Genomic DNA, 23,234 nt, shown 5'->3' with positions numbered 1-23,234 from the left:
TAAAAAAAACTCAAGTTTCAGTGGAGTAACAGTGGCAAAAACTAGTCTCATATGAGTTTTGTGGTAAATTGTGAGCTGTGATTCTTCAAGAGACAAATCAGGCAAGGAATCAGGTTTATAAGTGGGAAAGAGGGAAAAGGTTGAGGAGGATTTTTATTTTAAAAAAGGCTTGGTCATGTTTAAAGAAATACAAGGACCCAATTAGAGAAACTGAAGTACTGGAGGAATGAGAAGGCTACATAAGAATCAGCTGGGGAGGCTTGCAACGTTTAAGGTTTGGTTAGAGTTTAGGAATCTGTATTTAAGTTCCTGATGGGATTCTGATGCTCAAGACAATTTGGGAGCTTCTGCTGCTGCTGCTGCTGCTGCTGCTGCTGCTGCTGCTGCTGCTGCTGCTGCTGCTGCTAAGTCACTTCAGTTGTGTCCGACTCTGAGCTAGTAGAATCATAGAGCAAACTCTGTAAGATCCGTCATGCTTTTATGCTTTCTAAACAGGAGAGGAAGAACCTATCGAGGATGCAGGTACAGACAAATTTGGTGATGGATAGTTCAGAAGTAATCTGCTAACAGACTTGGGGAAGGTGAAGATTTAAGGAGACTACAGGTTTCAGATTGTTTTGAAGAATGAAGGATAGGTTGCTAATGTTGAGGACTTAGTTGAGGATGATAATCACAAATTTATAGTGTCAAGTCTATACCATTATGCTATTTTCTGTGGCAGTTATCAGCTAACCCAATTGTATTTAGGTAAGGCAGACAGAGCTGAACTCATCTAAGATTCAGAGCTTGCCACAAGTTATAAAAGTGATAGTAAGGCAAAGAAGTATGGAGAATTGCCAAGAAATCTTTTTTTTTTCCTTCACTTTAGAAGGATAATTTTGCAGGACACAGAATTCTATGTTGCTTTTACTCTAAACACTTTATAAATATTTTATTCCATTTTCTTGCCTGAAGAGAAGCTGGATGTAATAACTATGTATAGGTATTTTTTTTCACCTGGCTTCTCTCAGGATTTTTTCTTTTTCTTTGATTTTCTATAATTTTGAAACAGACCTAATTTGGACTTCACTCAATAAGGGGTGGGCGGCAAAACATAATCAACGATATACTCTAGGTAGACCAGAATCAAATCTAGGTAATCTAGAATCAAACCTTTAAGGCCTAAACCAATGGGGTTCCAAAAGATTACTGCTTTGAAGACTGTCAGACTGTGGTTTCCTTTGTCCCAAGTTTTTTCAAAAGTACCCAGAGATGATTCTAATAGGCAACTGCAGTTGAAAGGCAGTCATTGATCTGTAATTTATGTTGCTACAGTAAGGCTCAAATTGGACAAATATACATATAATCTCAAACAAAATTCTGAAGAAATCACCTGTTAACTAAGCTGACCCCATAAAACTACAATCACACCATTCCCATCACAAAAGAAAAACAGATTTAGAATATATACAATTTATTTAATAAATTAATGTCATTCAAAATACAGTGCCAGAACATTATGCAGTTGAACATGCTAGTAATGTTTGTCATGAAGCACCTGTGCTCATGTTAGATTGGCGGCGGCCCGCTACTGCTAGTGGTTCCTGGGATTAATGCCAGAGCAGCACTAGTTATCTGCTCTTCTGCACCGCTAGTGCAGAGAATTCCTGAACAGTTCACCTTTCTAATCCTACCCCCCACACACAACAGGTTAAAAAAAACACACCCTGACAGCTAACAAATATCTATACACAATCACTCTACAGTAATGCTTATTAAATTAAGATGTAATGACCTGGTTAACCCACTCTAAATCTTTAAGATGGAGAAATACAACAGCAGCAGGTAGTTATATGCATGAGCCAATGTTAATGTAATACAGAAAGTGGAGGCATTTACTGATTAAAGCTCCACACAGACCCGCACAATGAGGGACTAGCAATTCTTATTGCAAGCCCAGCAACTGAAGTCCACACCTGGTAAATGACCAGCTGGTTGGAAGACCTGTATTCTAGATAGACAAGTATAAGTTAGTGAAGAGAGTACATGCACCTAATAGTATATAGTTAGACTGATCCTGCAGTCATACTTTCCCTGTGCAATACCATAAAATGGAAGATCTTCCTCAACTATAGGATTCAGACAACATTTCTATGCCAACATGGACACTAGTGTTAAGTGCAGCTCAGTTAACTACACTGAAAAAAACTACATTCCAGGACTTCAAAACAGAAGCACGGGAATGAAATACATTTACCAAAATAACCTCAGCACAATTTGCGATATACCACACTAGGAACAGGAAACTACTTTAATAAGTGAACTTTTGGAACTGTACATACACAGGGCTAACAATGTTAGATAATCCAGATTGTTATGCTCTCATGATACACATAAAAGTTTCTCAATTATTGGATAATCTATTTCATATTATGGAAGCATATCTTTAAGACTCACTGATATATATTATACTGATGCAAATATTAAGTAGGGCATAAAAATAAAATTTATCAAAGATAGATTTTTTTATGTACTCATATTCAGTCCTTTCATAGTCTCTCATTAAGCAAAGAAAATGACAAAAGCAAACAGACGAAGCGTGCACTCCCTGAACTCCTGACTATACAGGCGGTAGTGCAACCATCTCTCCATCCATTTCAAACTCCTCTGTTCCATCCGGTGAAAAAAGGTAAGTTGGTGGTTTCCATGGAGATTCTTCAAGGCAGGATGGATACAGTTTCCCCACAGTGCATCGAAAATCTCTCCCTAGGTCCCAGAGTACACGTTCAGATATATGTTGCCGCAGAGACCACCGGTCAAGTTCCAGATCGTATTGGTAAGTGACGTATTTAGCTCTCTCATTTAAGTGGGTTTCTCGCATAAACACACACAGAGAATTTGAGATTACAACAGCTCTCACACAGGGATCTGAGTACCTCTTAGCAGGGATGTTGGCTGCCATTTTCCACTCATTTTTATTCACATCATAGACTTCCACAGTTACTGAAGACCCATCTACAGTGCCAGAGGGGAGTCTTATGCCAGAATTAGTAGCAATGTGCAACCCTCCGATATAGAAAATTTTATCACCAAAAGCTGCAGCTGAAGCAAAAGACCTGCTCGTCTGTCTCATGGCCATTTCTACCCATGAATCAGACCTTGGAAAATAACAATACATGAGGTTCAGGGTCATCACATAAATGCAGTCATGAACTACAACTGCTGCACTCCACTGCCAAGCACAAGGCAAAGGGCTTACCATTGTCCATTCATCCTTCTCAGTGTCGTATCTTTCTACAGTCCTCCGATTAAGTTCTCCACCCACACTATCTCCTCCGATTGCATAGATATAGCCTTCACAGCAAACCAAAGATGGCTTTACGCGGACAAAAAGCATTGGGGTCTTTGGAAACCAGGTATTTTGCTGTGCATCAAACCAATAAAAGCAATTCACAGTTCTAAAGGCAGTTTGAAGTTTGCTTGTTTTACTGTGATTTGTTTTTGTGTTTTTCAGAGGAACTTGACCACCTGCTATATAGATGTCATTATCAGGTGTTACAACGGTCCCAACCTTATGTAAATCAGCTGGTGGGCTGCATAGCTTGTAAACTTTTTCTGCTTGGGGGCTGTAACAGACTGAAGAGTAAAGACTACAAGGATTTTCTGAAGATGCTTCAATGAAAATCATCATCTCCTCTTTAGTCATTCCAAGTCTTGGTTTGAAAAACTTGGGCATGGACTTATACAGACCTTGAACAACTACTGACTTATCATTGGGTGGCAGACCTTGAAACCAAGCTCTCTGTGTTACTTCTGAAAGTGCATCAATTCTGATTTGGCTAAGAACTGAAGACAAATACTGCGATCGTGATTCTGTGTTGTACTCCAGCCATAGCATAGCAGCTTCACGAACTGTCTCCTCCTTTTCTACGTTTAAATTGTCACTACTGAGAATGTCTATCAGTAGATCATGTGACAGCTGCATGAAAGCTTCCTGATGATACACAGCCGTGAACTTGTGCTCCACCATCCTTTTAGCACTTTGTTTTAATTCCTCACAGCTGAACAGATCAGCAAAACTCAACAATCGCACACAATTCTCTGCATTTATTTTTTTAATTAAATATTCTCGACAACGTTGTAACACATCTTCTACCTAAAAATGGGGGAAAAACAAGGCTGATAAAGGCAAGCCAGACATTTGCTATGTAATACACAAGTATATTAATCAAATCTTTATACTGTAGTTTTATTTTTAGGTACACTTGTGGGCTAAGAGATAGTGTCTTCCTGTAATAAAAAACTAGAAGACTGTGCAGGGGCTTTCCTGGTGGCTCAGACGGTAAAGAATTCGTCTGCAATGCGGGAGACCTGGGTTCGATCTCTTGGTTGGAGAAGGGAATGGCTACCCACTCCAGTATTCTGGCCTGGAGAATTCCATGGACAGTGGAGCCTGGCAGGCTACAGTCCATGGGGTCACAAAGAGTCAGATACGACTGAGCAACTTTCACAATGTATTGTTTTGCATTTTTCTTCCTGTCTAGTGGCCTACTTAACTGCCCTATTTAGGAGTCAGTAGTATAACATCAGATAGGCTCTTGGGGACTTCCCTAGTGTTTAAGACCCTGAGCTTCCACTGCAGGGGGTGCGGGTTAGATCCCTGGTCAGGGAACTAAAATCCCATATCCCACATGCTGCACAAAAACAAGACCCCCCAATAAATGACTCTTAAAAACCTAAACAGCCTAAAGGTAAGGAAATTCATGCATAAGTTAAATACTTTTAGGCTTTAAAAAATATGTAACTGAGAAAACCAAGTAAGAACAATATAAATCAGTACAGGAAATGATTATTGTTGAGAAGTGAGAATCTGGTTTTGTCAACGTGTATAAGATATTCATAAAAAAGCAGATATACACAGTGCCTAACGATAGTTATTTGCCTTTCTTACCTGGAGCACTAGGATAACCAATCAAAAGAAAATAGTGCAGTTATAAATAATCTAAATTTAACAACCCATCTTAGCCACTCAAAGTTTCCTAGATTTTTCTCAAGACAAAACAGATCTCAGTTGAGTTACAAGTGCTACCCTCCTATATTTATTCCAGATCACAGTGATTAACTAGAAACAGTTTGTGATAAGAAGTCAGGTTGTTTGGCTTCAAAACTTGGATAGGCCAGTCAACACTTGTATAATATCAGACAAGTAGCTTTCTTCTCTAAGCCTCAGCTTTCTCCTGCATAAAATGAGGAAATCCTTTAAATGATTATTTTAGGATTAAATGAGAACTGATATATAGCATCAGTACAGTACCTGGCATATAAAAACATTTCATGCAGTTAATAGTGAAAGCCATGTTGGCAGTAATAAAATGCCCCATCCCAGACTTGCCAGGGCAACCTTAGTCCTGGAGGAGGCAGAGTCTGGGTTTGCATTTGGGTAAGCATATGCCTAAGGGTTTCATTAACATGATTAAAAAAAAAAAAAGGAAAGCTGTCACTATTTACAGTAACAGTGTTCTGAAATCCAAATTTCTTAAAATTCCTCAATTATTTAGCAATTGTAAAAATACCTGCTTTTAGTTCCTGGCTTTTAAAAAAAGTAATGAAATCATTTAAATTAAATGATTAAATAAATAATATAATAATAATAAATAAATTAAATCATTACAGTAGGCATTTCTCCCTTTTAGGTTTGGATTCAGGATATCAATGTCTTCCATTGTAAAGCACCAGGAAGCTACCATGGGCTTCAGTTTCCCCAGAATTACAGGTACACAAGGACACTGCACAACTGGGGGGCGGGGAGAAGAGTACAAACTAAAAAGGAGGAAAGCTACTTAAACTGGTGCTCAACCAATGTCACTGATGTTTATTCAGCACGCATTTATCCAGTACCCTCTAGGTATCATGAACTATGCTACCGAAATTTAACCTTCAGTTTGATGATTCTCCCTTTGGAGAAACTTATTTCTGAAAATACAAAGAATTATTCCAAATAGGAAAAGAAATGAGAAAAATGTATTTATTTATTTAGCCACACCATCCAGCATGTGGGATCTTAGTTTCCCGGCCAGGGATCAAACCTATGTCCCCTGCAGTGGAAGTGTGAATTCTTAACCAATGGACCACCAGAAGTCCTGGAAAATATTTTTATATGCCTCTTAAAATTTAAAAGAAACGTTGAAGGGTGGAAGTCCCTGCTGGTCCAGTGGTTAAGACTCTGCTTCCACTGCAAGGAGCACGGGTTCCAACCCTGGTTCAGGAACTAAGATTCCACAAGCCACATGGCATGGCCAAAAATAAATAAAAATGTTGAAGGGGAAACAAAGAGTGAGAGAGTGAAATAGTTTATCATATGTAAATATATCGTCACTTTTTCTTTTAGTTTAATTCTTAATAGCTCAGTGTGTTCTCATGCTATTACAAATATTTGTTTGATAACTTCTGTTAAGAATCTTGACATTTTCCATGAAAAGTAATACCATCAAAAATTAGCATATCTAAGCTTTTAGCCAAAACACCAAAGCATTTAAATTTAGTAACACTGTTAAAAGCTTTTTTACTTAAGATCTAAATTCTGTGGTACACTAGGCAGAATATGAAACTAATATGAAATTTTCACTTATCTTTTCAGTAAGGTTCCCACCATAAAACTAAGTTTACTAGATGATCAAATTCTATTGTTTTTCTTTTACACATTTTAAAAAGAGAAGAAAAACTTTACATTCTAAAATCTGCAATAAAATTACATAGCTATAATACATCACTGATGAAACAATGTTTCTTAAGAAAAATAAACCACAGTTAACACATACAACTGAGAGAAAAAACTGCTTACCTGCAGGAAGCACGCTGTCTCATAAAGCTGTTCTACAGTGCTGTCACTTATTGCCAAGTTACCCGTGTATGTATAGGTTATTATTATCTGTAAGGTGGCTGAGTCCACATTCCTCAGATGTATGTGTGTCTGTTTGCTTTCACTTAGTCCACTCATGAACATGGCCCTACAGGAAGGGTGGGAGGGAGAGACAAAAGTAGAGCTAAAAAAAAACACCAAAACTAGACCACACAGAATTTTATTTAGGGTATTTGCTGATGGACAACTTACAGGGAAAAACTTTTGAGGGAGGCAACAGAAAAGTATAATCCAGTGCCAAAGCTATACCAAACTATTCCACTATGCCATTCTGAATGATAATATCAAAATTAATTCATTCCTTATATTCACACAATGCAATTTAGCAATAAAAGAAACTCTTTAATACGTACACAGACAAACCTTAAAATCATTATGGTCAGTGAAAGGCAGATACAAAAGACCACATACTATATGATTCCATTTATATGAAATATCCCCCAAAAGCAAATATACAGAGGCAGAAGGGAGATTAGTAGTTACCTCGGGCCATGGGTAAGAAAGGTGAGTGACTGAGACTATAAGTGGGCATAAAGTGATGGAAACATTTCAAACTAGATTGTAGAGATGGTTGCATAGCTCTTTAAATATACTTAAATACTTAATTGTATGTAAATTAGCTTTCAACAAAGCTGTTAAAATTTCAATTTATTCAAATGATTTCCTAAAAATATGCAGGACAGTTTCCTAAAAATATTTTACACGCAGGAAAATATGCTGTAAAGGCAATTATGTTATGAATACAAACTAAATGTCCACATATAGGGGAGAGATAAAAAATGCAAAGAGTATTATTACTGTATGTATAGAAAAGCCTATAGTGATCTCAAGTGTAGTACCACAACAACTAGCCTGGGCACCTCAAGGACAAGATTATAAACGCTTTAAAGTGGATGAAGTAGTGAGTCAGGGGAGAATATAAGTACTTTTTTGGGGGGGGAGACTGCTGAACCTAAGAGGTTCAGGCATTTAGATCACAGAAGGCTTTTAAAATGAGACCCAAGAGGGGATTCCTGGCGGTTTAGTGGTTAGGACCCAGTGCTTTCACTGCCTGGGCCTGGGTTCAATCCTGCATCGGGGGTAAGATCTGCAAGCCCAACAGCAGAGCCAAAACTTTTTACCGAACTTCCTTGTACATAATGAAGAATGCTGAAGGGTTCTGAGCATGGATTCACTAGCACAATAAAACATATTCTAGAATGAATACTCCGTACTGACAGACCTCAAGTGCCAAAGGCTGGAGGCCAGAAAACTGCTTTTTTTAGGCTACTGCAATAATCTATGTTAGAAATAAGAACCACCTGACTGAGGATGGCAGAAATGGATACAAAAGCTTTTACAAAAAAACCCAACAAGATCAGGTGATTTTCTGAACACTAGCAATAAGAATAGGAAGTAGATTGTTGTTTTTTAGTTGCTAAGTTGTGTCTGACTCTGCAACCCTGTGGACTGCGCATGCCAGGCTCCTCTGTCCTCAACTATCAGAATTTGCTCCAATTCATGTTTATTGAGTGGGTGACGCTAACCATCTTGTTCTTTGCTGCTTCTTTCTTAGATAGGAAAAGAATCAAAGCTAGCTCTTTATTTTCAAGTAAATGCCTGAAAAAAAAATACTGTTAACCATTGAGAGGAAAATTGTAAGATGGAGGAAAAAAGGTGAGTTAAATTTTAGATATGTTTAATTGAAGGTGTGGGCAGCTGAGTCAAATAGAAATAATACAATAACCAATTAAGTATTTAATATTACTGAAACTATGAAGAAGGTCAGGCATTAATGCAATAGACTGTGAATTATCTACAAAATGTCATGTGTTAAAGCCAAGTAAGTTACATGAGAGAGACTAAAAAACTAAGAGAAAAACCCACCCAGATTCCCAATGACCAACCTGAGGTAGAGTTCTATTAGAAGAAAAAGTAAGAATGACCAAAGGTTGAGAAACATTCATCAGAGAAATAAGAACAAGCCAGTCAGTATAATGCTACTCTGGGCAAGAGAAGCAGGGTGACAAAAACTGGAGCGTCAAGGGTAACAAACATAGCAAACGCAATTAGGAAAGCACTGGTGATTTCTGGTGTAGCTCACAAAGAGCAGTAAGAACAGCAACTAACTTGAAGCAGTTAGGGAATGGAAAAGTGGCAAAAACATCAATCAGGGTGTTTGAAAACTGCCTCCCAAAGAATACAGAATGGCCATAAACCTAATCAAAGTAAAGAACAGGAATTATTCTCGAAAAGTATCCGAGATTTAACAAGAAAACCCTAATAAAAACACCTAAGACAGCTGGTGTCACTTATTTCACAAGTCTCTTCTCTCACATGGGAGATGACCAAAAGCAACCTGAAAAATTACAAGAGATCTGAGTAAAAATGGAAGATTTAGGGGTCATGTGCTTTTTCTCTGTTCCAATAGAAGGTAGTTAACTTTGGAAGAGGAAGTAGGGCAAGAGAACAGCTGACTATACAGATGACACTGAGACAGGTTATTCCAGGCTATAGTTTAAGACACCAGAATAGTGGACTTCTGTGAAGGATTTATGCTTCCCAAAGTCTAAAGACACTAGGGGAAGCTTAGCCAACTTGATCATAAAAATCTGAAACAGGCTTTTCAAAGAAAGAATAAATGCTGAATTGCATATTATAGCAGGCTGAATTACCATGGTGAGAGAGGTGCTGAGTAATTCTCAAGTAATCCCTTTCACTTGGGTTCTACTATCTATGTTACTAAGAAGTAGAAACTATTACTTCAGAGGTTCTTAGGATTTTAGAGGTTTTTTTTAATTCTTGGTGGAATGGTACTGGTAAACTGCAAAAGAATGTACCTAGTTCAAAGGACAAAATTTCTCACAGTAAATTTCTAATGGTTAAATTGATGGCAACATATGTAAGGATACTGAAATCTACAAAGTTGAAAACAGAATCCAGTTGAAGAAACCTGGGAAAAGATCAAGTTATTATTGTGGGAATATATAATAATTATCTATCCAGTCCAGAGAAAAGATATATATAGGAGGAAAAATTAATACACGTGTTTGGTCTTGTGGATTATGAAACTGGCCCAGACACAGTATTGTAAAGACGGATGTATTTAATCCCAAACATGGGCAGAACTATTCTTTCTACTGTTACTTCAAATCCCTATTATCTGATTTGCTTTAGGGAGAATATATTCTTTTAGAACACCAAAGCTAAAGAAGGGAACTAACTAGTGAAAGTAATAGCAGCCTTAAAGAGATTGTGTTGCTTTTAAAATTTTGATACTAATGATATATTTAAACTTTTTATTTCGTCTTCCAGGAAGCCAATTCCAACCCAATTAGTTAAAAGATAAAAGAATAACCTCATGGCTAGAGAATTTAGAGAACAGCATGTTATCTATACAATAAAAAATAAAGTTAACAAGGGAGGAAAAAAGGTAAGACACCTAACCCGTAATCGCATGTGTTACCTTCCTGATAAAGATGACAAGCAAATAGAATTTCTGCATAGGTTTAAAAGTTAAACAAGACAACTACTAGGGTAATAACCACAAAAGATTCTATGATTACAAATACCAATCTGGAAATCCACAAGTCATAAAGCTTTCCAATAAAGAATAATCAATTCATAATTAACAGCCATTAAAAAGGGAGAACTAATGGACCTAGGTTTGACTGAATCTGTAACTCTGAATTCCTGACACTATCTACTAAGCCAATGGAAATGAAAAAACAAAAACAATCCTGACAATCACAATCATCTGGGAAGCTCTTAAAATATACAAATCCTCAAACTCTAACTTGGACCCACTGAGTTAGATCCAGAAGAATCGTTAACTTCTGGGTTTGAAATCCAAGAATCTCTATCTGTAGAAACACCAGAGGATTCTAAGGATCCTTTCTGGGTCCATTAGGTTTTCTAGAATCACTGTTTGCAAATATGCTAAGTTTTCTAAGATAAAAATAGTTTTAATGTCTTTTTTTTTTTTTTTTTTTTTATTGGGGGCCGGAGCGCCAGGTCTCTCAGAAGTTTCCGGGCCTGCGCTCCCACGGGGGCCGCCATCTTATCCAGGAAACCAGCAAGGGGATCCTCTTAATGTCTTAAACTATGAAATATCCACAGTTAAACCTGAAAAAACGGCAGGAAGAGCAAAGCAACTGACAAGGCAGTCTGGGTCTAAGCTTCTTTAATCATCATGAGATGTGTTATACTGGAGAACGTGAAGTTTCTACACCTTCCTCTATGTTAGCTTTGAAAAGTTAAGATTATACTGTCCTGTCCATAGCTGCCACTAAAAAGCAGCATAAAGTAGTTTCATTGATGATAGCCACTTAAGCCAGCTAAGATTTGCTGTACGAATATACCAGTCCACATTTAATTCATCTTTACTCACTCTGTCCTCTTCAAATATTAAGTAAAAATTCAACCTAAGGGCAGTGACCAAACAGGAATTTCTATGCCTTAATTCTATTTCTCCCATGAAATACATAACAAAGGAAAACCTACCTTAAAAAGATTAAAAATTGTAAAAGGTCATAAAAATGTAAAGTTTTATTTATAATTAGCAAACAATTAAATCAACTTCTAAATTCTGAGGCACAGAGAACAACATTATCAGTTATTAACTATTTCAATCTGGGAAGGAGTCTGGTAAGGCTAAAAAGATATCACAAATGATAAAAGTAACCAACAATGAGCAAAAAATTCATTTTTTCAAAGGAAATAAAAGTTCTTAACACATCTAAACACTACCAATTATCGTCTAGAAGTTATTATCAAGTATACGGTAACTCTTAAATTCATAAACAAAGACCACTTTCTAAATTTAACATTTTAAAATCTTATGAGTAAGTGAAAATTACACCATTCATTTTCCTTTCTCTTTCAATGAAAAAAACAGTACTGTATTGTGAACCTTTTTGCTTCCGCATCATTAAACTTAACCTTAATTTCAAATTTCTTGTATTTAATCTTTGTAAAACCTTCCCTTGCCTGTCCCTTATTTACATACACAAGGAGGTGACTGGCAAACACTTTATCACCCAAATAGAAAATTTAGGCAAAACATTAAGACATCTAATTTTTTTAATTCTAAATAGTGTTTAAAATAATTTCTATCAAAAGATTAAAACAAGCTAACATTCTGCACTTGAAATTACAAACTAACCAAGATTAAAAGTACTTACCTAAAATAAGAGCTGCATGTTGCAAGAACCATCTTATGACAAGGGAATTCAGTGCCCTCAACAATTAACACTATGTCAGTAAACAACTGCTGTTCATAAAACAATTTCAACTGCTCCAACAAGGACACAGCATATTCAGTATTGATCTGCTTCTCCTCTTGAGTGGACATGACTGTATTCCATTAATATCTCCAGGAACAGATTAGAATAAAGTCAGTCTTACTGATGGAAGGTCAAGTGAATGCTTCAGAAATAAAGAAAGGAGAAACTCTGCTTGCTGTTATCTGCAGCATTCAGAACCAAGACTGACACACTCACTAATGAAGAGTATCTTGCTATAGGCTTAGAATTACTATTAGGTCATCCTGTGTTAATTAGGTTCTTCAGAGTTTTTCAACACAGTCTGCACACATCTTGCTCAAATTTGCAACTGCTGTTCATCTCAAAAGAGAGTAACACACGAGGTAGATTTTGTGGCAACATCCTATGTTTGGTGGATCCTCTGGAGTAACTAAAAAAAAAAAAAAAAACAAAAACATCAGTCAGAGTATCTAGGCCAGTACATTTTTAGAATACAATATTTAAACAGACTTACATATGAATTACATTTTTTTGTAATTCAACTTTAGACACTACCATAAAAATAAAACATGAGGAAAAGAATACTTTAAAAGTTTATTACATTTGTAGTTTTATTTTTGACTTCTATAAAAAATTTAAACATTTCAGAAAGTAAAGAACACATCAATATGCATACACTTACAAAGTTCTTTAAAAACAAAAACATACAGTATGACAAAATACAGAAATGTATTACTACATGAAGACTTCATATTATACAAATATGAATGTTCTCAAAATGTGTAAATTTAAAATTTTCAGAAGATTCAAGTCCAATTTTTAGACAATTAATCTGGAAGAATTCCCCCAAACTGCCAAGATATCTGAGTGAAAGGGAGGCAAGTTCTTCCTCATGACTTATCAAATATTAAAATATATTAACAGTTCTATAATAAAGGCAAGTAAATAAAAATAAGTAAATATAATACACTCAAGTTATAAGAAAAGGTATTAGGTATGATAAAGAAGTCTTCAAATTAGAAGACTGGGTTATTCCAACAAATAACACTGGACACCCCCAGGGGGAAAAAACAAAATCTAATACCATTCATCAAAGAAATTCCAGCTGCATTGAAGTTTAATTTTAAAATATTATTTGGAAATAAGTATTTATAACGTATGGCAGGAGAAGGCAATGGCACCCCACTCCAGTACTCTTGCCTGGAAAATCCCATGGGCGGAGGAGCCTGGTAGGCTGCAGTGCATGGGGTCGTGAAGAGTCGGACACGACTGAGTGACTTCACTTTCACTTTTCACTTCCATGCCTTGCAGAAGGAAATGGCAACCCACTCCAGTGTTCTCGCCTGGAGAATCCCAGGGACAGGGGAGCCTGGTGGGCTGCCGTCTATGGGGTCTCACAGAGTCGGATACGACTGAAGCGACTTAGCAGCAGCAGCAGCAACATATGGGAAATGAATTACAAATAAGGAAAAAGAATGTATAATATAGAGTACTAATAATAGTTTAAAAAAAAAAAACTATCACCTGTTTCCTAATTAGATGATTCTTAGTTCCATAATCAGAAAGTCAAGTGCTGTTGACATGAAAACTATTTGACCATCATTTGGAACTACTACTTTTTCTCACAAAAATATCATCCATCTCTCAGAGGTCACACTGTACTTCGGGCCAAGCTATACTATTACATAAACTGCTAACCTGATGTAGACTGTCAAATTTCCAGCCAAGTAAAGTATAAGGGAGTAACTAAAACAGGTGCAAAGCCAGAGACTTTGGGTCATTTAAGGTAATGACTTTGCTCTTCCAGATCTGAAAGTTACCCTATAAATCTAAGTTTATTGCATAACCTCTAAGGCTAATAATACCTAAAATCACTGGCTATTTTCATATATCAATAATGCAGCAAGGCCCAGTGTTAGTGAGGGTGTTAGAAATGAGCATTTTTACACAGGAGTCTAAGTTGATACATACCTCCAAGCCCTTAATCAAAACTCTTAAGAGCCAGCTATGTTCTGGAATTTAGGATTTCTCAAATCTTATAAAACTAATGTGGTACATATATCATGTACTACAAGCAGTCTAGGACAGAACTCTGTAACTGAACATCCTATTTTCACTGAGGGAAATATGAATAGTATGAAAAATAATACTATATAGAATCTCATTACTTCAGATCAAGTTTTACAAAACCAAATTTTTTAAAACTTGACTTTAAGAGCTTTTTGAATTTCAGAATTGCAAAGGAAGTATTACAGAAGACGTAATATTTGGCACTGTAAATGCTTACTATCTCAATCTTTCAATTCCGCCTCTAAAAATTTATCTGACAGAAATGTATATATTGATAGGCTAAAATTCCTAACCCCAGCTGCAGGACCCCAAATTGTCCCCATCCATGTTTAAACCAGGTGACAGGAGCTGCTGGCCAAAGCCAGGATGGATTTAGACGACACTCTACACTCCAGAATTCCTTGCAGGGTAGCTGTACAGGTTCATTCTGGTTATTTCTCTAAGACTTCATACTCTCTGAACCTGATTTTTTTGCAGTTCCTTTTCTGAGCCCCATTTATGTATGTCTCCATTTTATTAGATTTGATTTCTTTTTATCATATTCATGATACTGTATTAAAATAATACTAGTCTGCTTTTAGAAAATTAAGCAGTGAGCCAACTTTATACAATCTTATTGTCACTGCTTTATACGCCCCCTATTTCCACCTATCCCTTTGAAATCTAGGGTACATTGTCTTCCTAACAATTTTTATTTAAGATATCTCAACATTAAAATAGGCAGCAGAAGTCATTCAGACATCATATAAATTTAATAATTCACCCAGATCAGTATCTAGTACAATTCAAAATAAAATTAAGTGTTGCTTTTCTGGGAACGAAAGAGTTCAAAATGTATTAACTAAAAATGTAAAAAATGGCAAAGTTTAAGATGGCCAACCAATAACCTTCAAAAGGCCCCTAAAATCAATATACTACATGCTCTGAAACATTTCACAAAGTCTGAACTATACTACTTAATAACCAAAGATTGGACACATTTACAAATTTGCCCTTAATTCCCAGCTATCAATGAAACTGTTTACTTAATTTTTGATCATAAATTAATGGCTACTTAAATTTAACTCCACAAATGTTTTTTGAGTATTTACTAAGTGCTGGTCATTGTACTGTAAGTACTCAGACTGAGAGTTGCCAACCACGAGAGCTCCAGGACACCAAGTGCATTTACTCTTACTACAGCCAAAACATGTCTATCATTTAAAAAGAGTGTCTTTATTCTAGACAAATTCAAATCTACAGGCAGGCAAAAGAATAAAATCTAGCCGTCATGATCTTTCATTTCTAAACTTTTGATAGAGAAGTAATACAAGAAATTTTATTCTTTACCATAAGAACAACTGTAGCACAAGTGCAATGAGCAGAGGAGGCAGCTGGGATTTGTCCCACTGTTAACAGTGGTTCACACTGCAGAGGAAAGAAACATTTATTGAAGACTTATTTAAACCTTCTACATTTTGTTAATATATGCAATGATTATTTAATTAAAAAACTCAAACTTGCAAAGGTATGATACTCTCTTTTCTCATCATAAAAACAAAATATTTTAGGATTTGTAAGCACAGTCTTTGTCCCAAATGCTAAAGCTGTCGCAGTCTGAAAACAGCGAAAGTCAACATATAAAGGAACGGACATGATTGTTTCAACAAAATGTTCTCTACAAAAAAGGACTACAGGCTACATGTACCAATCTCTGTTTTAGGCTGCTTCTTGATCAAATATTAAGAATTTTTTTAAAAGGTGGTAACAAAAATACACACTTCAAGATATTTTTCCCAGAAGAATGTTTCCCCTTCAAGTCATAAAAACAAGGAAAAAGCACAAACCTTAAACACTTGAAAGTTGAGTTAAATATAATTCTTAATCTAAGCTGTCTATAGTCCACCTTTCAACTGAAATATTTTAACGTCTCTTACCTAGTCACACAACCACTTTCCCTATTTACTACGGGCTCAGTCAACTTTTCAAACACTTTTAAAAAATCCAGTGAGTATCCTTTATTTAGGTTAGAAAAAAGGACTTTTCTAAAGATAATCTGCTGAAAGAAACCCACAATGAGGAAAAAAAACTATTTTAGAGTCAAAAGCACTTGAATTTCTTTCTTTTTAAAAAAAATCAACTACATCATTTCTGGAGAAGGAAATGGCAACCCACTCCAGTATTCCTGCCTGGAGAATCCCATGGACAGAGGAGTCTGGCAGGTTATAGTACCAAAGGTAGCAAAGAGTTGGACACGAGTGAAGGGACTTAGTAGGCACAACTTATTTATATATATTTGAAAAACAGAAGATGTGTACAAAACAATTGTGTGTAAAGACATTCAATGAACACGTGGATTCAGCAGATGAACTGATGGCCAAAGACTAGGAAACCACTATTAGTTGCCACATTTCCAGGCATCAGGTACCTTAAGATGAATAGAAAGGGCCTGTAATTTAAAGGTAGTTGTCAGGACATATTTCACAGTGAGAAAAGCCAACTAGAAAAAGCATTAAATGGGAGTCATACAAACACAGTGTAACGACATTCAGAATCTAACAAAGTAAAATGTACTCTGGCATTAAAAGTATGCATATTCTTATTTCTTTTTCTAAGTTCTTGGCTATATTCAGTATTTTTGATTGATCTATTTGATACCAGTGGATAATAGCAATGAATAAGGTTAGAATGCTATATACAGGATGATATCCTTTCTTCTTTTTACCAACTTTCTGCAAGTTAAGTAGAGAACAAAGACCAACTTATGTTTTAATCTAAATGCTTCCTATAAGAGTAGAATTACAACTGAGAGAAAAAAAAGCAAAAACTTGGATTCTAACATTTTCTCTAGGCTACCCAAGTCTCCAGGGTTCTACTGAGTGAATTTTGCCACACAAGAGTTTCAGAGCATTGTTATTAAATGGTCATCAGGATTAAATCAGTCAACAATCCACAGCAATACACACAATTCTACTTAAAAATCTGAAATACCTCTTACAGAAAGTTGTTTCAATACTTGTTTTCCTCCCTTTAATCAATGTGACTATAAATTTTGTAGGGGAAGCAAATATATCTAACTTCACTTTGAAATCTAGTTTTCATTCCCCCAAGTGTGTCATTTATAGTACCTTTCCACAGAATAGCTACAGAAACATAAACAGATACAAAAGAAGTTTTCCAATGTTATACAGACAAGATCTGGAAGATAAAGAATAAAGGATTGAAAAACTACTGAATGTGAAAATGAGACTGATCAGCAATTAATCGAGCTGTACATGTGAAACCAGGAAGGATAAAAAGATAGGGTCGTTGTTCAGTAGCTAGGTTGTGTCCTCCTCTTTTGAGACCCTATAGATTGTAGCCAGCCAGGCTCTTGTCCATGGGATTTTCCAGGCAAGAATACCGGACTGGGCTGCCACTTCCTTTTCCAGGTGAAAAACGGGAGGAGGTTGCAAACAACGACTGCACAAAAACTACACAGTAATGATGAAACAGTGATAAAGAGGAAGAGCGGTGGACTACAGGTCACCACCTGTACGCAGACTTTCAAGTTGTGTATTATTAACTTAGGTGATGCTCTAACTTCCAGTGCTACAAATGTCAATATAGCAGATCTAAACTTGTCAGAAAAAATCCAAGGCTATTCTAAATGTCAAGTATTGCCAAAAAATTAGAGCATGGACTGTGGAGCCAAATTACTTGGGTTGAAATCCCAACTCTGCAACTTACTAGTTGTGTGACCTTTCGTAAGTTATTTCTTTTTTGTGCTGTAGTATGCTCATCTGTAAAATGCGGGATAAAAATAGAATTCTTCTCAACTGGATTAAGGATTAAATGAGCTCTATGGAGAGTCTGGAGCAGTGCCTGACACACAGAAATACTACTCTGTGCAAAAAAGAATAATTTGTAATTATTTTACTTAACACTCACTTACTGGTCAAGCTTTTTGTAGTACCTTCGCACCTTCTGAACCTTCATACCTACACAGGTCTGAGTCCCAATTACCAGGTTTCAACACTCAAACTCAGTTCTCTTTTTGCCTTGGTGAGTAGCATTTTAGATAAGAGAAATTTATTCAAAGATTTTAGGGAGTATTTTTGATGGTACAAATCATGAAACAAACTAGTACAACAAAGACTAACCTTGAGAAGGTTGATGCCTGTGCAAAAAAACTAAGTGATAGCCAGGAAGGCACCAGCCATAGAACAAGCCTTTCTTCATTTCAGTGAAAAGATAGGTTTCTCCTTCAGGGAGGACTATTGGTGCTAGAAGTAGTTTGCTTTCAAGTTATCAACACAACTCTGACAGTTGGGAATGTTTGGAAAACCACTTCATCTTCAGATTGATTGTCAACCATTACACATACAGAATTTTCTGGAATTGTGACAAACATCAATTAAAAAACAAACACCCTGACTTTTAAAGAAAGTATGAGTTTGAGAAATGTCAGTACAGCTTCCTCTACTCTGATCAAGTTCAGAACCTAGGTCTACTCCTTCTTGACCCCTTTTCCAACGAGTGTGAAAAGACTACCTGACTCCATCAAGTTAATTATGCTCAATATCCTAAGTAAATTCAGGTCACAAGAATAGGCTTCTGTTCTACATTATGATCAGTAAGTTATTTCACTTTTAAAAAATTAAACAAGAACATAAAGGAAACACCATTTGTGACAGAATAATTATGACTTGTAGTATGCCCTTTTATTTTGGTTATCACTTTTCTTTTTTCCTCTCAGCTCTGCACAGACTTAAGAAAGCTGAAGAAATATAGACTAAAGTAAAACTGACCTTAACTTTTTCAATAGATTTCAATTTTCACCAAATCAGTGATCTCTTTCAATCACAATAACAAAACTATTTCCCAGATATTAAATATATTCATGAGGTCATTAAGAGCACACTCACTTACAATTATGGCTACTTAAGTTTCTCAGTTTCTTAAAAAAATAGAAGGGTAAACTGAGGAATACCTAGAATCCCCTGCCAACCATGGAACCTATTTACATGTTACCACTTGTCAGAAGTACAGGAGGGAGTGGAGCTGAAGAAAAAAAAAAGGGGGGGGGGGGGAAGAATTGAAAAAGTATCTCTCATTAAATGATTACATTTTCTCGAGTCTCCTACTATAATCCCTCCTTCCCACACAGAAGAATCTAAGTGCTGAAAAATCCTGGCAAGCGAATAGGGAGTAAGCTTCACATATTTAAAAAGTTACTTGAAAACAACCTATCATTTCTAATACCCTGAGTAATTTGAACATAACCTGCTCTATTCAAACTCTACAAAACTGAAAATGATTAAGACTAAGATATAATGAAGGACTTCGGTATTTTCACTCATATTTTTTATGACATCAGGACCAATCCTTTTTCCTGCTCTTAGGAATATGAGCAAGAAGAAAAACAACTCTTTTATAAGTAAATGAGTAAAATCTTTGGGAAAACCAAATAATCTTTTGCCTTTTAAAGACTGCATTCAAATTTCTATAAATTTACCATTCACTTTAAACACATTCAGTGTTCAATGTTTGGATGTTATGAAATAGCTAATTATTTCCATTAACTAGGACAAAGAAAATCTGTGGAGGAGTGTGGACTGAAGTACTGACACCTCTATTCCCAACCACCTCCTGTGAATAACCAAAGCTAGCAGATTCTACGGTACTGCTTAGGAGAGCAAATAGGAGAGAAGAGTTATAGCACTTAAAACTCTTCCTACAAAGAGCTGTCTGTAGAGAAAAAAGAACCATGTAGAAAAGCATGAACTATAAACCAAGCTCAACAGGAATGCCATAGCCCTGGTACTGTTTACTGAGGACAACAACCTCTTGAGAATTTCAGGGCCCAATCTAAAGGGGCTTCAATAAGCACTAGACCAACAAAAGATCAAAGTAAAGAAGTAAACTTAATATTAGCAAAATTCCACATCATCAAGGCTGGAAAACAATTGACTGGTTAGACTTTTCAGTTTACTTTCGGTCCGAAAAAGTCCTTCTTAGGAAAAAAAAAAAAAGGAAAAAAAATCCTAACCTAAGGTTAACTAAAGCCACTCACAATTTCGAGATTTGAAGTTCATATGACTCAAACTAAAGCAAAAATTCACACAACACAGCGGGAAGCAAAACCAACCAACCCACCCACCTTACTTTAAAAGAGAACCACTGTTAATTACACTTTGTTGATTAGTGGTCTCAATAGAAAAGATAAAAAATAACTGCAGTCAGAGTACACTGCTGATAGGGGTGTTTCTAAATGCCTGAATGCTAAGTGAGCCAGACGTACAGATTCATGTTATCAACAACACGTGACGTCCTGTACCCTACGTTTTTATAACGCTGATACTTTAGCTAGATATTTCACACAAACATAAGCTTTCACAGGTAATTTTACATTTTCGATTCTTTTTCCATTTTCATCTTAACGGGGTCATCCGTAGCATCGGACAACTCTAGAGATTTGTGAGTTACCTATTATCCTCCCTTTGAGATGGTAGAAAGTGAGCTTTGATTAATAAACCAGGGGGGATAAAAGAGCCGTTAACTCAAAATAACCGCTCCACATCGGGATATTCTACTCCACGGCTTCTTAATTCACAGGGAGAGAAAGATGGTCGAGTTCAAATAACTTAAAGAGATTTCAGTCTAAAGTAAATACGTACACAATTCTCCGTTTCAAAGGGCAGCTTCTGCTTTCTTTTTAAAATCATCAGTAGACCCACAATGGGACCTCTGTTAATCTAGACATCTCTTGGTTACTTAAGAAGTACCGGACAAGGAAAAAACGCAGGGCTTGCCCTCCTTCTGCCTACCGTCTCGCGAACACGTCGCGAGTAGTCAAGGGAAACAGCCTGATTTTGGCAACGCGGGCTCCAGCCGGGGCCAGGGCGCCGCCCGGGAGACCCGCGGCCGGAAACGCCCCCGCGAGCGACTCGCTCAGCCGCCCCTGCCCCAAGCACCGGCCGGACGCCGGGCCGCAGCGGGGCCGCCGCCGGGTGTGGACAGAGGAGCCGGCCGCCCGCGCCCATCCCCCGCCCGCGGCGGAAACGTCTCCGGTTTGAAAGATGCCGCCGCAGCCGCCCCCTGCCCGCCGAGCCACAAAGGGCCGAACCCCCTCCAGCCGCAGCCCTTCTTCCCTAGCTCTCCACAGGTCGCCCCCGGGTCCCCCGCCCGGGGCTGGCGACGCCTGCTCACCCGAGTCCCTCAGTCCTGAGGGTTGCGATCCAGTGCGGCCGGCGGCGCCGAAGACGCTGGGCCCCAGGAGCGCGGCGGCGGGGGCGTGGCCCTCCCGCGGCAGCTAGGGCCGGGGTCTCGCCTCCGCCTCCCTAAGAGGAAGGCTGGCGCCGCCGCCTCCCCTTCCTTCCGGTTTCCCCTCGCGCCCTCCCTCGGCCGCTCAGTCCTGAGCGGAAAACTGCGTCCTCTTTGGGCGCCGCCGCACGCTCCTCTGGGCCCGACCACCGCCAGACTCCTCCCCCGGGAGCCGCACAGCCCGCCCTCGCCGCCTCGTCAGCCCCGGGGCCGCGAGACGCCTGGCTTGCCGCTCCCACCCCGCCCCTGCGGCGCGCTCTCGCCCTCTTGGCGGGCCCCTTTCGAAACCCGGGGACGCGCGGGCAGCGGACCGTAGCCCAGCCTTCTCCAGGTTTCTTTTCCCGCCTAACAGCACAAACGTCAGTTTCGCAGTTTCCCGGGTTCTTGGGACCACCCCCCGAACCCCGCCCGCCCTTACCCTCTCTTTCCCCGCCCTTTTCCTTTGCTAGATCCCACCGGAAAGCCAAAACAATTGGGTCCGCGCAGGCGCGTGGAGGAAGCGGAAAGAGCAGGAAGGGCGGGGAAGGCGCGAGGTGACGGGGAAACGCTTTTGAAGGGGTTTCCCTGGGAAGGTCAGCGGAGAGTCCGTGGAGGGCGCGTGCGCGGCGGAGGGGTAGCCCTCCAAGGAGCGCGGGTGTGGGGCGCCAGGGGGTGCGGAGAAGGGAGGCTTCAGGCCTAGCCTGGTGAAAAGACAGCACGGAGAAACTCAGTCCTGGGAAATGCGGACAGCCAAGCACCAAGTTCTATGCCGTAGACTGATTTTTTTCCACCTCTCGAAATACAGAAATTTGCAGGCTGAGTCCGGGAGTGGGAACAAGGTGGACTAGACAACACCAGACCAGGGAAGAAAGAGAGGTGCTGGGAGGCTGAGTGGGCTTTGTCTCCTCGGCCCCTTCTCTCCAAAACACGATCTCCACTTACCAGAGCACGTTCGGTTTTCCAGTACTCATCAAGAGAGACTTCATGTCCTGGTCTCAAGGCCAAGGGAAAACTCAAAGCAGCACCTGAAAGAGCTTGCAGTTCTGCGGAGTGAACCGTTGGCGTGTGGAGGGAAGGCTCTTCAGCTAGTTTGTACTGCAATGCCTCGGCTTCCAGCTCCCCCCAGTAACTCCAAAGGACAGCCTTCAGCTTCAGTAAACGAGGCTTTTATAACAGCCGTAGGCTGTGGCCCACTCCGGTGTGGTTAACTTGGTACGGCTTGCTAGCAAGCAGAAAGTCACAGATCTATTCTCTAGTTTGATAGAAGTTATTCACAGATCACAAAACTGTCAGAAATGCCCACATAGACTTCACCTACCTGCATAACTTCCATTCTTGGCACAAGCCCAATCTGGAGAATGTACGTGACCAATTATAAACTAAATGCACACATGTTACTGAAGAGCTTCTTTAGGCCAGATTAAATCAACTGAATACACACCAAGATATGTATGTCTGGGATTACGGCAGAATCTAGAAACTAATTCAAAGCATCTTTTATTAACTGTTCAGTATGCTCTCACTCTGCTTAGTCTGACTAAGTGTCTGTTTTTGATACTTAAGATTCAAATCATTTAACAGGTAGTTGTGTTCCTACTCTGTGCCAGGCTGGATCCTGGAGATGCAAAGCCTAAACAAGAAGGCAGAAACAAAAAAAGGGTTTGTGTTTCCTCCTCTAGAAGACAGAATCATTTAAAATTTTTTTAAGGCGAATATCTGTTTATTTTTATTTATTTATTTTGGCCTCACCGCGCTGGCAT

The 23,234-nt window shown here is 38.5% G+C and overlaps 1 protein-coding gene across 3 annotated transcripts; it reads right to left on the bottom strand.

Annotated features, from left to right (window-relative positions):
• Positions 1 to 1,436: 1,436 nt before the first annotated feature.
• Positions 1,437 to 21,664, bottom strand: KBTBD2 (kelch repeat and BTB domain containing 2). 3 transcript variants are annotated; one of them, XM_070787863.1, is made up of 6 exons: positions 21,382 to 21,664; positions 15,541 to 15,618; positions 13,342 to 13,562; positions 12,061 to 12,571; positions 6,821 to 6,986; positions 1,437 to 4,135 (listed from the first exon to the last, which is right to left on the bottom strand). In XM_070787863.1, the coding sequence occupies exons 4-6, from the start codon at positions 12,228 to 12,230 to the stop codon at positions 2,600 to 2,602; spliced, it is 1,872 nt and encodes a 623-aa protein (XP_070643964.1). In that variant the 5' UTR covers positions 12,231 to 12,571; positions 13,342 to 13,562; positions 15,541 to 15,618; positions 21,382 to 21,664; the 3' UTR covers positions 1,437 to 2,599. The 3 variants fall into 3 exon arrangements, with proteins under 3 accessions (XP_070643964.1, XP_070643963.1, XP_019814351.1); XM_070787862.1 differs by lacking the exon at positions 13,342 to 13,562; XM_019958792.2 differs by lacking the exons at positions 13,342 to 13,562; positions 15,541 to 15,618.
• Between the last annotated feature and the right edge of the window lie 1,570 nt (positions 21,665 to 23,234).

The sequence above is a fragment of the Bos indicus genome, chromosome 4 (assembly GCF_029378745.1).
Source record: "Bos indicus isolate NIAB-ARS_2022 breed Sahiwal x Tharparkar chromosome 4, NIAB-ARS_B.indTharparkar_mat_pri_1.0, whole genome shotgun sequence".
In the NCBI taxonomy this organism is placed as follows: Eukaryota; Metazoa; Chordata; class Mammalia; order Artiodactyla; family Bovidae; genus Bos; species Bos indicus.
This window is presented reverse-complemented; position numbering and strand designations above follow the sequence as displayed.